The 15286-nt window shown below is 42.6% G+C and overlaps 2 protein-coding genes across 5 annotated transcripts in view; both read left to right on the forward strand.

Annotated features, from left to right (window-relative positions):
• Positions 1-1121: 1121 nt before the first annotated feature.
• Positions 1122-5223, forward strand: haus4 (HAUS augmin-like complex, subunit 4). 2 transcript variants are annotated; one of them, XM_076143814.1, is made up of 10 exons: positions 1122-1170; positions 1366-1430; positions 2752-2891; positions 3042-3173; positions 3289-3429; positions 3583-3679; positions 3759-3904; positions 3994-4124; positions 4419-4487; positions 4771-5223. In XM_076143814.1, the coding sequence occupies exons 1-10, from the start codon at positions 1157-1159 to the stop codon at positions 4946-4948; spliced, it is 1113 nt and encodes a 370-aa protein (XP_075999929.1). In that variant the 5' UTR covers positions 1122-1156; the 3' UTR covers positions 4949-5223. The 2 variants fall into 2 exon arrangements, with proteins under 2 accessions (XP_075999929.1, XP_075999930.1); XM_076143815.1 differs by lacking the exons at positions 1122-1170; positions 1366-1430 and adding an exon at positions 2341-2570 and having other exon boundaries at positions 4771-5222.
• Positions 5224-5783: 560 nt separating this feature from the next.
• dock11 (dedicator of cytokinesis 11) overlaps positions 5784-15286 on the forward strand; it is a 36280-nt gene continuing 26777 nt past the window's right edge. For all 3 annotated transcript variants that reach the window (XM_076143714.1, XM_076143716.1, XM_076143717.1), the window contains exons 1-8: positions 5784-6052; positions 9607-9723; positions 10507-10596; positions 11798-11880; positions 12430-12496; positions 13710-13805; positions 14092-14226; positions 14824-15007. In XM_076143714.1, coding sequence (XP_075999829.1) covers positions 5948-6052; positions 9607-9723; positions 10507-10596; positions 11798-11880; positions 12430-12496; positions 13710-13805; positions 14092-14226; positions 14824-15007 — 877 coding nt within the window. In that variant the 5' untranslated portion in view covers positions 5784-5947. The remainder of the gene's footprint in view (positions 6053-9606; positions 9724-10506; positions 10597-11797; positions 11881-12429; positions 12497-13709; positions 13806-14091; positions 14227-14823; positions 15008-15286) is intronic.

The raw sequence follows: 15286 nt of genomic DNA on the forward strand, positions 1-15286 counted from the left end.
AGGTCACGGGACAATGCCAGACACTGCAGAAATACTCAAGATTGTATAATAATCACAAAATAATTCGACTACAGTGGAACTTCAAATAACAAAGAGGCTGGCAAAGGGTGTGCTAAATGATTATATTATATTAAACCAATCCTGTAGAAACCCCCCTACGAGAAAGTATCCACAATCGTTGTGCCTTGTAGCGTCACCACTTCGCTTCCATTTACTGCTGGGTCTAAAGGCTGTTGTAAGTTTAAATGTTCTTTGGAATGTCCATTCTCAAAGCTCCACATACAGATTTTGTGTGGGTATTTAGGCCGATTCTGTGTTTTAAAATTATGATAGTAAATGTTTATACTACAAGATGGATTACAGGTTAGACTGACTTGAGCCACGCATTTTAGTCAGCTACAGACCTATATATAATCTTCCCTTTCTCTCAAAGGTACACGAGAAAGCAACTGCCAGTTGTGTCTTGCTACTTGACGACAGTTTATTTGAAGTTTTTCAGTCTGGATGTAGAGCCCACCATAGACTTCCCTCTCTGTGTTTGTCCTGTGAGGTCTTAGTGATGCATTTGGTATAATTGACCATCACATGCTATTACAGAGACTGGAACATGTAATTGGCATTAGTGGAACCATATGAAACTCGTTAAAGTCGCTATATGAATAGAATAGAATTGACTTGGTACCGTTTTGGTCTCAGGTCAAAAATGGCCCTCTCTAGATTTAAACTTTTGGTGGCACCATAATATTCTTACATCACATTGGAGGGGGACATTAGTAGTACCAGACAAGACCACAGGGTGGAATATGCAGCATGAATGCGATCCTATCTTTGAAAACCATCTGTCAGAGACATGGAGGGAGGATCCTACATTTCAGCACATGTCAGAGAAACTTCAACATATTAACGCAAATGTTATTTTTGACAAAATAAAAACATATTGCAGATCATTTGAGCAATCACAGTGCCTGCCACTTGGGCCCTGTTTGTGTGTGTGTGTTTAGATTGTTAGGTTGCCTGGTCACACAGCGAGCCTGTCCTTATCTTACCTTAACCCTTAAGTCCAACCCTTTCTTTCTGAATAAGTTGGACCAGAGCTACAATCACCCTGGAGACTCAGGAGTGACGCTGCTCTCTACTGGAGGATCGACAGGTTAGAATGGATATTCTCAGGTACGACTAGATGTGCTGCCACTCAATCAGGTCATGTTACGCAAGAATTATACTTGGGCGTATAATAAATATAGGACTTTAACTTGGGGTTGATAAGTTGTATGATATTTATAATTTTTTTGCCAGAGGGTAAAAGTTCATATTCCATGATCAAGGAAATGTGTTGCTTGCTATTGTTTTTTCCCCTTACTGCAGTGAGGACGATAGTGGAGCCCAGAGGCTGAAACCAGGTTTGATGAAGTGTGGTGCCAAACTAAACAGTAAGAAAACACAGCCCCAAGCATTCGGCCATTTAAATTGAAATCTTACACCCAAAGTAGCAATGTGTTAGTATTCAGGCTCTCAATTCTGGTCTTGGAATGACAATCTGATGATGTGACACCATAACTACAGCAATGAATGCCACAACAACTGTTTACCTTCATTTTACCTTCCTTTCAGCTTTGTTTATGTGTACGTTTAGCAACTGCATTTGTTGTGTGTTATCTGGAACGGTAAAACCTACGCAGGACATTTCTGTAATTGTTATAGATGTATAGTGTCATATGAATCTTTTATGTGAGATGCATTCTCAATTTGAATTGGTCACATGCTCGATGATAAGGTGACAGATGTGAATTTGTCTATATTTTGAAATGAATTCTACTGTGAATGATTTAAACTCGGTTGGATAGTATAGAATACTTCAAGCATATGTACAGAGAATCCATATTATAATTGAATTTTACCAACACAAGAATGGCCAAGTAAGCATTATTTGGGACGCATATGAGAAAATTGGACCACGTTCCACAAGTGTAATTACAGTTTATTATTTATTATCGATATCCCCATACAAGTTGTCTAGTGACGTCCACATCCTGGCTTTTACAGTTTCAATATGCGGCGGCATCTGATTCACAGCGCGCAAATTTCCATATAATTATCCACTTTTCGACTTTATTAAGGGAGACATAGTTTTATGCAACTTATGAACTTAATAAAGAACGTATATGAAAGGTAGACCTTAAAGCTAAAGACGCATACTGCCACGCTGAATGTCTGCAATTGCGTGGTTCAAACCGGATGTGGAAGCCTAATGTTCTGGTCCAAATCAGGTAGCGACGCGTTCTTATGGAGCCCATTCATGTCCCCTCCTTCATGCTGCGCTGCTGTTGTCACGTGTTTTCCTTAACCAATCAGAAGGCTTGATACAGACGCGCGCAACTTGGATAAGGAAGTGAAATACTCGACAACTAATACGATACATGGCTTCTGTGTTTCATACTTCAGGACCATTTCTATAATCTAGTATCTGCAAACTACTCAGATAATAACCGATAGTCAGATAATAATGTCCGACGTTCCGGAATCTGTAAATGTATCGTCGCTTGGGAAGGGAGACGACTTGCGTCAACAAGGTACGTTAGCTAGAACCCACTAGTTTTTACGAGTGATAATAAATTGTTGTCTTGGATGATTACATGTGACGAAAAGCAGCGTTGTAGCTTAACACGCTTCCATAGTTTCTATTAATTTAGTTATTCTTTGCCAATTAAACGCGACTGTGGCAGCATGAATTTCCCCTCTTCCTCCACGCAGTTCTTGCCTCTTTCCCGTTGTGTGACCTGGCCGAGGAGGATCTGAAAGAGAACCCTCTTTTTTCAAAGCTCCTGGTCACACTGGCACAACATGTGAACCGCACTGGGCTCACTGTTCCGCTGAAAACAGAGCTGGAGAAGGTAACGGCAAGAACCATGACACTAACACCACAAGGTCCTTGGTCAACCCCTATCGGCCAGCATAAAGTATTGCAACAACGTGGATATGACGGATTACGCTTGTTTACTAATCAGATTGTCAATGGCAACGATGTGTTGTCATTTCTTTAGGCTGAGCAGAAGGTACAGAGCCAGAGACGCCAGTGGCTGCGATCAGAGAGCCTCCACAAAGGGCTGCAGGAGATGATTCAAGACCACTGTGTTAGGAAACATCATACCACTGTTCCCCCTGAGAAGAATATGGTACTGAACACACACACACACACACACACACACACACTCATCCTTACCCTTCAGTCGACTGTTCCGTTTCAGATTTGTTGACATTTGTTTGTCTTCCTGCACTGTGTGTCCGTAGCTCTATGAGACTATGGAAAAGTGTCTGCTGGTGGCTCAGTGTGTCAGACAGCTGGATCCCAGTAGCACTACCAGCCAAGACCAGCCCTCTCTACTGGGCCTGAACAACCAAGATGTGATGGAGCTCATGCCTTTAGAGAGGGTCAGTCATGAAAAACTGTATCTTACTCAAAATCTGTTTCCGAAGTGAGCCAAATGCTCTTAAAAATGAATACACAAGTGAAAACTAGACGGATGTGGAGGGTGGTGATTGTATTTTGGACACGTGTGCTCTGACAATTCTTTATCTTTACAGAATGTGCAGAGAATGAAACAGAACGTACCCAGAGAGCTGGAGAAACATCTGAAGAAAAAGTGTTTCAGCCTCCTGTCCTACTATCAACCTGAATGGGGTACAGCAGCTAAACACAAGTTACTCCCACCTTCTTTACTTTCAGAGCTCTCATTTTATTGTTCTGTATCTCCATATAGAGAACGATAGTGAGAACCTGAAGAGCAGCAAGTTGTCTTACCTGTCCGGCCAGCTGGACAGTGCGAAGAAAAGAGCAGACAATCTGAAAGAAGCTTGTCGGGAAAACAAAGTTCTCCTGCAGAAACAGACTCAACTCTACTTATTCGTGAGAATAAAACTGATCAGATTCTCTGTTTTGCGCTTTATTCGTTCGTTCTCCCTCTTCTAACAGAGTTGCTTTTTGTTTCTGTCCAGGAGCTGACGAAGTCTATACAGCTTCTCCAGTCTCTCATTTTAGACCACAGACTGAGGATCCAGACAGACTTGGACAAGAAAAAGTTGGACTACTTTGAGGGCAAATGTGAATTAGTCCTGCAGAAGATCAGGTAAGGACTTTTCAGTGCTTCACCTTAATGAACCCAGGTAACATGTTGTGCATTAAGTGCTGGACTTTTTCATCTGGAATAAATTCAAATAGCAAAACTAACTGAGTTGCTTTGTAAACACACGCACTCGTAAAGTATTGTTGTGAACGCTTAGTACCCTTAAGAAAACATGTTTTGTATGGTGTTAGGTCCTGACCAATCACATTCACATATGAAGGTACAAAATGTGGAATACATGCCATGTAATGCCACTTTTGTTTCTCAAATCTGTCTTCTTCTTTTTTCCTCCAAAAGGACTGAGATGTTGGAAATCCAGTTAGACACATACACGGCTGACTCAATATCTGCTCATAGGAAAATAAGGCAAGTGGCTTTCAGATCTTTCTATCAAACTATCAAACCTCCACGCCAAGTAATTACACTACGTAACTATGTCACACACGGATTAGAATTTTGTAGTATAACTACTGACCTCTGCTGTTCATTCTGAATGGTGTTTTTCCATGTCAATGCTGAGGGAATGTGAAATGTATTCCTAATTCCTCAGAAAAGATGTTATTGAATTTCATGGTGGTTGATTGTTGTACAAATCTAACATGAGCAGTCCACCTTTCACACTCTTGCGCTACTATTCTGTTGCACACAGGGACAAGCTGGAGTCTGAGCTGAAGGCCTGTCAGGTAGAGAAGCAGTCTGTGGAGTTCAAACTGGCCTCTTTTGAGATCTTAGGCAAAGAGTTTGAGGCCCTTGCTGAGGAGTACTGCAGACTACGGCAGGAGATTGAGATGAAGAGCTGGGCTTTGAAGGAATTCACCCACAAGTGAAAAGCCACTCGCCAACACACACACTTCCATCATCTGCCGTTACTCTGACTTGTATGCTTTTGTACACTTGTCTACAGAAAGTGTTTGGACTTATACCATCAACTCCTAATAATAGATACCATAACTCTGAACTTGGATTACATCTCATAGCTTTAACTGTCAGTTATAAATAAATTGTCATTTCTGGTCAATATATGGTCCTTGCATTCCCACATCTGGTGTAATGTTTCTTCTCACCATTAAACCAGCATGTGTCAACGCTAAAACCTCCTCAAAACATGTCAAATCTAATGTCTCCTTGGACTTTACTTCCAATACACACGTGCAAATGAATCACTCACTGATCACTTCTATGCTGCTACTCAGTATGATACCTTTTCTTTATATTTGACTTGTTTACTATAAACATGAGCTAATCAGTTTTGCTAAAATTAAAGATACAAAACTTCCCTAAATTTGAATCTAGTAGATCAGAAAGTACAACACCATTGAGTTATTTACCTGAAGGTTGCAGCTTCATCCACAAGGGGGCAGTAAACGTGCATGTGTTTCATGAATACCCTTTATCTTAAATTTGTGCGATTTATGGTCCAAATAGATATTTAAATGTGCTGTTTTCATTGACTATTATTTTTAAGCTATATGTTTGACATTTCCAGACCATTGAAGTGTGATAAATTCAGGTTAAAGCCCATATCAGTGTATTTGTACGCATAAACGATCTTTGTTACTCCCGTTCGCTAAGGGAAAACGTTAGCGTGTCAGAATGAAGCCTCTCACCCGGTTGAAGCCTCTCTTTGCCGCCGCTCTCATCAGCAGCAGTCTCAGCTTCCTCCTCCTCCTCCTCCTCGCTGCCACCGTGAAGCCGCTGGCTGCGTCACCTCCCTCCCTCCCCAAACGCATCGGACTCACAGGTCCTACCGGAGCCGCTGTGTGAGGCCGCGGCATGCTCGCGCTGATTGTGGAACATACAGAGTGGATTTTAACGACAAGCACAAGATGTCTGAGGTGCGGAAATTCACGAAACGGCTGAGCAAACCCGGGACGGCCGCGGAAGTGAGGCTCAGCGTCTGCGAGGCTGTGAAGAGCACGGCGGAGCTGGTGGTGAGTAGAGCGGAGTAGTAAGAGCTTCTGAACTGTCTGCGGTCATTGTAGCTCATTGGCCTGCTTACTACCGGTAACCTCCATCTCTCCCCACTCAGGAGGAGCAGCATTTGTATGGTATAGTTTTTATACACACTCCCCAGAGTCTGTTGAAATCAAACCACCCATAGTTTTCATTAATCCCCGTTATTCCAGATGTTCAACTCCCTATGTCTGTCTGTGAAACAATTGTTTTTCTTGGCAAAAGGCTACGTTTATTATTCTAAATTATACGGTATATCGGCAATTCGTCTCCGTGCCTGAGCTCGGGTGTGTGAAGTGCCAGCGGTAGAGAATCTGCTCTGACGTTGTCCACAAAGAACACATGGGTTGTTCGGTTTCTGCGGTTTCCTTTTGTGTGCTGGCGTGGAAGGAGCAGTGCCAGCAGTTGGACCGCTGCAGCGTAGCTTCTCCTGCTCTGCCTTGGAGCACTCCGGCCTGCTTTTATGTGCTGGAAATGGTCACATTGTTGCAAAGAAAGGAGGGTAGTTCGTGCAAAATGTCGAGAATTTCCCCTTTTCAGATTTTGCATGCTTTTGGGTGTTATAATGGGGATATTAGGCACAGTGGTTTGAGATTAATAGTGTTAAGTATCATCCTGAGACTAAACACAATACTGCTGTGTGAGAGATACTATCCCGTGATGTTGTGACATCTTGTTCTTAAAATCCATCTGGAAACATCCATTTCTCATCATTTGACAAACTGTAGCTACAACAGCCATCACACGCTGTTTAGAGCAGAGACCAACTCTTCTTATTCCCCAGGGATTCTGGCATTCAGTCTTATGATGGTCATTTTCTAGAAATGTGATGCTAAGAATGTACTCGTCTGCCAGGGTTTATTGTGTGTATTTGTTTTTAAGTAGAAGATTGTGGTCACTCACATTTTGGAGGAGTTGTTTCCTTGGTAACTGAGAACAAGCCCTGTTTTGTGGAGATGTCATGGCCCCACTGTTCCTCTCACATGGGGATTCCCTCAGGCATGTCTCAACCCTACTTCCTGTGCACGTGCTCTCGATTGCCTTGTTGGGTTTGTGTCACTGTTTCTCCCTTTCTATTCTCTTCTTTGTCTTACATCTGTTTCTTGACTGCTTGTCCTTAGATTTCATTCATCTCTACTTGTGCCAATTCCCTCACATCTCAAGAAACCATGTTCTCGGCGAGGCAAACCTTGGACCAAGTGTCTTCATTTGGATTCCCCTTAGCTGTTGTGTTTTGATTCTTGTCCCCCGGAAGTTCTCAGGAAGTCCTTTTGAGAAGCACCTATCAAGTTTGTGTCTGTAGCACTAATGCGTCTTTGACTTGTGAACTCCAATTCAGCCACACTGCCACTCCAAGTTAAGAGCTAATAATGGCATAGTAATGATAAAGGTCTGCTGTTAAGTTGTGTTCTCATGGTCTTGCTCTTGTCGAAGTGAGTGAGGCGCAATACAAGGACAAATGGGGCTATTTAAGTTAATTGTCTTCCCTGGAGTGAGTCACTGAGCGCCTGTGTTGCCAGTACACACACACTGGTGCACTTAGTGGGGTCAGGTTTAGGACAGTGGAGTGTGTATGTCATTGCTTGTGTTGTACTGTATGCTATGCTCTCACCCATTGTGTAGAACTTATGTGCTTCCTTGTGAACATGATAGAATCCATCTGGTTGTCTTACGAACCCTCAGATGAACTTTAATGGGGCAGACATCTGGAAATACACCCTTGCTAACATCATCATCATCATCATGGGTTTTAGTTCCTCAAAGGCATGACGAGAGCCATGTCTTGTACCCAGTGACTGAGTGTTCTCTGGCCAGGTTGATAGCTGAGAGGAGAAAGTGTCAGATGTAATGAATAATTGTAGCATAAACAATATTTTAGTGGCTCTCTGTCTGACGGCAGTGGTTTCTAAGTATTGAGCTTCTTTTCTCTCAAGAGAGCAGAACTCTCTCTCTCTCTCCCTCTCTCTCTCTCTCTCTCTCTCTCTCTCTCTCTCTCTCTCTCTCTCTGCTTTCTCCCCTCCCTCTCTCTCTCTGTAACATGATCAGTGCTGTTGCTGAGCCTCTCTGTGCTGTGTCGCCTCTGACTTGTAGCATTGCGGTTCAACTTGTTGCACATGACAGGAAGCAGAGCTGCTGCTTGAGTGTGCAGTGGTAGTACATAGAACGGTAATCAACCTTCAATAGACCTGTTTCAGCCTGACCCCAGTTTAGTATCATGTCTTTGGGTGCTACTGATTGTCCAACAAGCCATAGATGGATTGGGTCTTCTTCTTGCATAGGAAAATAGTCAAATCAATATTCGTATTGTAACATTTGACCAGCCAGGTTTTTTTATTGAGAGGCTAAGTTAGTCTAAGTAAGAAGTAAGCGGAGACATTGTGTAGACTGCTGAGCAAATGAGACCACATTGGAAAATTCTGTGGAGAACATGATCGTGTAGTGTTGCAAAGGAAATTCCTCTCACTGGTTTGCTTGTGGATACTTGGATATTGAGTAAAGGCAGCACTCCTAGAAAAAGAAAAAACTTATTTAACCCGTGAAGCAGCCATGTTAAAGCTCGTCTGTATTTTTGGCTTGTAATTTGTGCTTATTACACAGCATAGAAACACAGCAAGGCTCACAAGTTCTACAAGTTCGACTGAGTTAATAGAACAAAATTTTGCCATCTAGACCCAGTGGATCATATTTTTCTGAAGTTTTACCAAATTGTGGTCATTTTCTGTGAATTGATTGTGTAAACTATTCAGGAAGGCTAAAATGTCATATATTTACTAAAACAAAGCTCATAAACCTCATATTAAATTTCACGGGAAAACCTGCTTTACTAAACAGTATTTACGCCGGCCCGTCAGTCTTGCCAACACACTCACTGGCAGTGCACTGTGGCACAGAGGCTGATCAAAGTCCCACAACGCCTGATTTCCTGAGAGCCCAATGGCTTGGGGTCGCTAAGCCAACATATGTGGTCCAAGCTCTTCATCGTAGTTTTCACCACTCGGCTTGATGGCTTGAGTTTATTGAAATTAATTCCAAGTGGTTTTGGTTTTTCTTGGCCAAATTTTCAAGGCTAAATGTTCCGACATAACTCCAGGCTGATTTCAGTTCAGCTGCTTCACTATAAAACTCAAAAGAGCAAATATGTTAAAGAGCGAGTTTTCTAACGTTGCATAGACTGGAACTTGTATCAGTGTCTTGGTGGTTTGAGAACATGTAACACACCTAACCAGAGACTAATGGGCATGTGATTTGTTAAATTCTTTTATTTACTGTCAAGTTTGTCATGCTTGATATTTCCGTCAGCTGGTTTCACTGCTGCATTGTCACATCTTTGCCTCTTCCTGTCTTTGCCTTGTCTGTTTCCCTGAACAGTGAGAGTCCTCTGAACTTTGTTGTTTGTCTGTCGGAACTCATATGACTGTTAGTTTGCCTGTTTCGTTTATTTGACATTTTCTACATATGGTACACTAGAGTTAAAAATGTTAAATGTTAAGTCTTTCTCACCACTTGTTTTTTTCTCGATCCCACCTCCTAGGAGCAACCAAAGATCATTGAGCCACTGGACTACGAGGCTGTGGTGTTTCAGAGAAAGGCCCAGATCCACAGTGACCCCTACCGAGACCTGCTACTCTGCCCTTTTGACGATGTTTCGGTGAGCCCCCCCCCCCTCCCTCTGCTCTATTGGATTGGCTCACAATGTCCTAAGCCAGAGAACCCTGTGCTTCTGGCTACTTGTAACACTTTAAGACTTTCTAGCTGTACAGACAATTTTCCAGCTGTGTTGGGTCACATATGGCATGATGTATCTGTCTCTCGTACTCCGTGAAACAGATGCAGTGCTTATTCGGCCTGTGTATTGGTTTTGTTCGCCTCTTCTCATTCTTCTTCTTAAACAATACAAGAAATGACACTGTGTGCACCCTCGGGCTGTTAATTTTAGGCTGATATCTAAGAGAACAGTAACATGAACAGGAAATCAGCCAAATCAGCAGCTCCTTTATAATAAAACTGTCTGAGGCAAAGAGGTCATATCACTTCCTGTGATTTCCTATCCTAAATCATTGTCCAGTCCAGACATACTGCATAAACATATAATGGCTAAGTTATTTATTGGTTAGTTCAAAGCCTAAACATTCAAATACAATCCAGACTGGTATGCCAGGTCTGTTTTTTATTGGTGCTGCTTAAACACATGTGGTTTTATTTAGAGGCGAGTCTCAACCCATGAATACTTCCTCCTTCCCTGGACCATCTGAATCTGAATCTGTGGCCACTCATCGGTTTCTTTCTTTCTTTGCCAACCACTTTTTGTTTCAGACTCTCTTTTTATTGTTTGTGGTTTTTCTGCTGTGCTACTTTGGTGAAAAGATGATAAACTGCCAATAACATCCCTTCATAGATATGCCTTCTGTTCTCGCTGCGTGTGTCCGTATAGGAATCCCAGATCTCCAGGCAGAGGAGGACTGTGGTGCCTTCGGTGCCCCAGAATGCTGAGCGTGAGGCCAGGAGCCTTTTTGCCAAAGAGGTACTGGAACCCCCCCTCACACACACACATATGTCACACGACTTGGCCCTGCTTTCCAACTTGGAGTCACGTACTGCATAAGTGACCATGATGCCCAGTCCTCTCCAAAAAAAAGGAGGAAGTTGCATGAGTGTAAAAAACCCAAGACTCACCGCAGAAAATCTGTGTTTGCAAAAACACGACTGTTTGTTTCTGCCTTGGAATCAGAAACTGAGCAGAGCTGTTAGGTCGGGTCGTATTTCATTTCGAGTTCCGTAAATCATTTCATGTTTAATAAATCTCTGATGTGAAGTCTAGCTTCTCATCCATAGCTCATTTGAATTAACCTTATCAAATCAAATGTATATGTATAGCCCAATATCACATACAGTGCCATGTCTCAAATGGCTTTACAGAGCAATATCTATATTGACATTATATTGGCTCTGGAAGGAGGAGGGCAGAGGTTATCCCTCGTCAGCAAGCCAGGTTTGACCCAAAGGGAGGGCAAATTGTCAACCAAACCTAAGTCCTGCTCTTTGCAAAACCTTGCTGGCCAGCCGTTGAAGGATGTCTGTCCCGTGTCATCATCATCATCATCAAAAGTGAAATCCGATTATATACAGTATTTAACTGAATTGTTTGATTTTGTGAACTTTATTTCCTTCTGTTTCAACTAACATGAATACAAACTGTAAATTAAACCGCAAACTAACATGAAACTGTGTTCACCAAAAACTGTTCACATGGAGCACATAAACACTCCAAACTCTACTGATGATATATTGCAATGGCATTTTTCTCGATGAGTGTGTGGATACATTTGGCTCTTGGCAGGCTGTAGAACCGCGTTCATTCGCCAGCTTTCGTGACTATGAAAAAGCATGGAAACAACTGTCATAGGCAAAACTAAATTAAATCAGCACATACTCAGCAGTACTGAACAAAGATCCATTCACTGGACGACATTCTTTGTTTTACACTGCATTTTGCACAATTTAATCAGCTTGAATCAGTCGGTTTGAAAGCTGTCTTTTCTTTGGCATCTTGCACACCTCTGAACTAACTTATATAGAGCTTGAATGTTCTAGTTCGGTTGCCACAAAACAGCAAATTGGACACAGTGTGAGGAAGCAGGAAAGAGCCACGTGCACACTTCTCTCACTTCCCAGACATGACATGCTTGCTATGATTGAGTGTTTCTTTCCATCTTGTTTGGCAGTGCATCAAGATGTACAACACAGACTGGCACGTAATCAACTACAAGTATGAAGCTTACTCTGGAGATTTCCGCATGTTGCCAAGGTAAGGGACATTAAGAAAAGACCTGAACTTGCCAAATATTGCACATGTAAGTAAAAGGAATTTGCTGAGGTCATGTAGGTCTCTTGGATGAACGTGAGCGCAGCAGATCAGAGTGTACTAAGTGAAATAACAGTCAGGTTCTCCTCTCAAACATATCAGGTGTAGTCCAGATGTTTGAATTGATATTTATGTGATATAGCATCTTAAGGAAATGACTTGAAAACACTGCAACCTGCACTTGCACCATATGTGGGAGTAAAACAGAGACAGATGTGAAGCAACAAGCACACCCAAAGCCTCGCACCAGCATAACATTCCAAAACGGACAAGGTAGACATGGATGAACTGACCCACCCAGCACATACGGTATGTACATACACACCTGAATAACAAAGGAGATTGTGTAAATCAGCCAGTTCATTTGTTGCGTGATCTAAGATTTGAGCCAAGGAGCACAGGACTGGACACGGGGTCAGTACAGAGGGGAGGGAACTGATTTATGGAAGAATGTTGGCACGCACAAACATGTCTCACTGTTTTTTTACACAGCAAAGGCCTGAAGACAGACAAGCTGCCAGCTCAGGTGTTCGAAATCGATGAAGATGCCAAAGACGAGGTGAGAGTGGTGAGGGGCCAGAGCTCCGTCAGATCACAGACATTGATTTCCTTGCACAGAGGATGAATGGTGGTCTATCGTCTCGTCTGTTCCTTTATAGACAGTTTGCACTATAAATATGTCCACAGCTCTTAGGTGGTTGATTTGCTATAAACCTTAAAAATATACAAATCCCTTTAACCTTGTGAACCATAAAAATCCCTTTAATCTTTTGAATCATGAAGCCAGGATTAAGACTTATTCATCATTCCCGAATATCCAGAAGATGTAACTCAACAAAGGCCTGTGATGTGTGTGCGAGTCCCAGCAGCCTGAGACTGTCGGCTCAGAGAGTCCCGGGCAGTGAAACTACAAGCTTTATAGCCACTATAAATAGCCTCATCGATCCTCCTCCTACCCTCGGGCCGGATACAGATAAACTAAGACAGAGGAAGGGTTGTAATTGAAGGTAAACGAATGCTCCGGTGCTGTAGTGGTTGGATGGCAGGAAGTAGATGGCCCCATTGCTCCATGAAACCGATTGTGGTAAAGTTACATTACATGTATATTATCATTTTGGTGTGAGATGGTCAGTCTTACAAGACGTCCACACAAATATGAGGGCAACCAGTTATCATCACATTTTTCTGGCCCTTCTTGGACATTTAGCTAACTATTATATCTCTGTGAATACCCAAACCAATTCAAAAATATATCTTAAAGGATGTTTACCATTGATAATATGAGGTAGGGTGTGGCGTTGTCTGAGAGAATAGAGGGAGGGATGGAGAGAGATTTGAAAGAGATGAGGGAGGAGAACATGCAGCCGATTCAATTACAGGACTGAGCTGGAGAGAGATAGATGCGCGATTTGCAGAGGAGAAAATGCCATTTCAATGTGATTAGGGCTGGCATGGATTGTGCACATGTGTCACTCAGACACATAAACACACACATGAACCCTTTTTGCTGAATGTTATTGTGCGTTTCATAACATCGTGTCATGTTCTTGGATTAGCGAAAGTCGATTATGATATACTGGGAATTTCTCCGAGTGGCCAGATTCTTTGTCCCTTAAGTGTTTGTATGTGTGTGTTCACTGACAGGTTGTAATGATTCTGTGTAGAAATACAGAGGATTTGATGTGTATTCAGCACTCTGCCTCTTGTGTTTATGAGTACAGTACATATGCTTACATTACATATACATCAAACCTTTATGCTGTGTGTCTCAGGACTCGGCATCATTGTGCTCCCAGAGAGGAGGCATCATGAAGCAGGGATGGCTACAGAAAGCCAACATCAACAGCAGCCTGTCTGTGTCCATGAGGGTGAGTCATCGCCAGACCTGCTGCCCGTCATGCATACTGCACAATGACCACAGCAACACATCAGCATCAGAACACAACTGGATATATGATGTCTTCACCTGCTTTGTTCTGTCCTGGCATTAATTACAATCAAGAATGTGCCCATCATTGGCTGCAGCCCCATTAACATCAGCATGTACATGTGAAGAGCACAGTTTGTTGTTTGCTTTTTGAACCAGCTGCAGGACAATGTTGCTGTTAAATATGAATCCAAATGACTCACTGTCTTTATTACTGTGAAACACAGGTGTTCAAAAGGAGGTACTTCTACCTGTCCCAGCTCCCTGATGGCTCCTACATCCTCAACTCCTACAAGGACGAGAAGAACTGCAAGGACACCAAAGGATCCATTTACCTGGACTCCTGTATAGATGTTGTTCAGGTACCCAACTGAGCAATAGGCCAGCATGTTACTCATCTTCCATCTTGAAGATAATTTGCTGCATTTGTGCAGACTTGTATCATAGTTTCACTCAACTCTCACAAGTTCCCACACTTGTGAAAGTCGTGTTTCCTCATCTCAACTCTTATGCCACTGCCTCTGCTCTGCCACAGCTGCTTTGATTGGATAGATTTACTACAGTAATTTGACTCAGTAGGAAAAACACTAAGTCTAGTTCTTGGCACAGGCTGGTACCTCAATCTGGCCTGTACGAACTGGGCGTGGAGTCGAGAAGCTTTTACTTTAATGAATTCCCATCAGAGGTGGATGGGCAGAGAGAGGTGAGTCATTCGGGCCCCTGGGTTTGATGTGAAAGCTCGGAGAGTGTTGTCTTGTGTTGTTGTGCAGAGCAGGTTTGGCGACCTGTTCACATAGTTTCTTTTTTCAATGTTTAATGTCAGAAAAATCATAGAAGACAGTTTAAACTGTGAATATAACCCTGCTCTGTGTCCAAAAACTGTAACCAGAATTAATAGTTGTGCCAATGTCTGTTCTTGTTTTTTGTTTTGGATAATAAAATGCTTTTCCCCTCCTCAGAGCCCTAAAATGCGGCGGAATGGCTTTGAGCTAAAGATGCAAGACCGCTATAGCCACTTCCTGGCTGCAGACAGCGAAGCAGAGATGGAGGAGTGGGTGGTCACTCTTAAACAAGCTCTGCAGAGCAGCACTGAGGCTGGGCAGGACAGGAGGAATGGCGGTGACTCACTGGACTGTGTCCTGGGTGAGTCATATGTATATGTGAAACCACAGATACCAGACAAATGCATGACATGGGCATCTTGTCAAGAAGTAGCATGTGTAAGTAGATCCATTGAGCCTCTTGTAATTGTATTCAGGTTTAATATAATCCTTCTCCCTGGTAGTGTATCCTCTGAATTAAGGTCTAAGCTCTAGTTATGACATTTTTTACAGTATCTGGAATTTTACTGTAATATATGACGGTTGATTGAGTTGAACTCTGGATAGGACACAAGAACCCGAGGGAGCTGACATATCTTGT

This window comes from Genypterus blacodes, unplaced genomic scaffold (assembly GCF_046128005.1).
Source record: "Genypterus blacodes isolate CSIRO-AG114 ecotype Tasmania unplaced genomic scaffold, CSIRO-AGI_Gbla_v1 ptg000027l_1, whole genome shotgun sequence".
Classification (NCBI taxonomy): domain Eukaryota; kingdom Metazoa; phylum Chordata; class Actinopteri; order Ophidiiformes; family Ophidiidae; genus Genypterus; species Genypterus blacodes.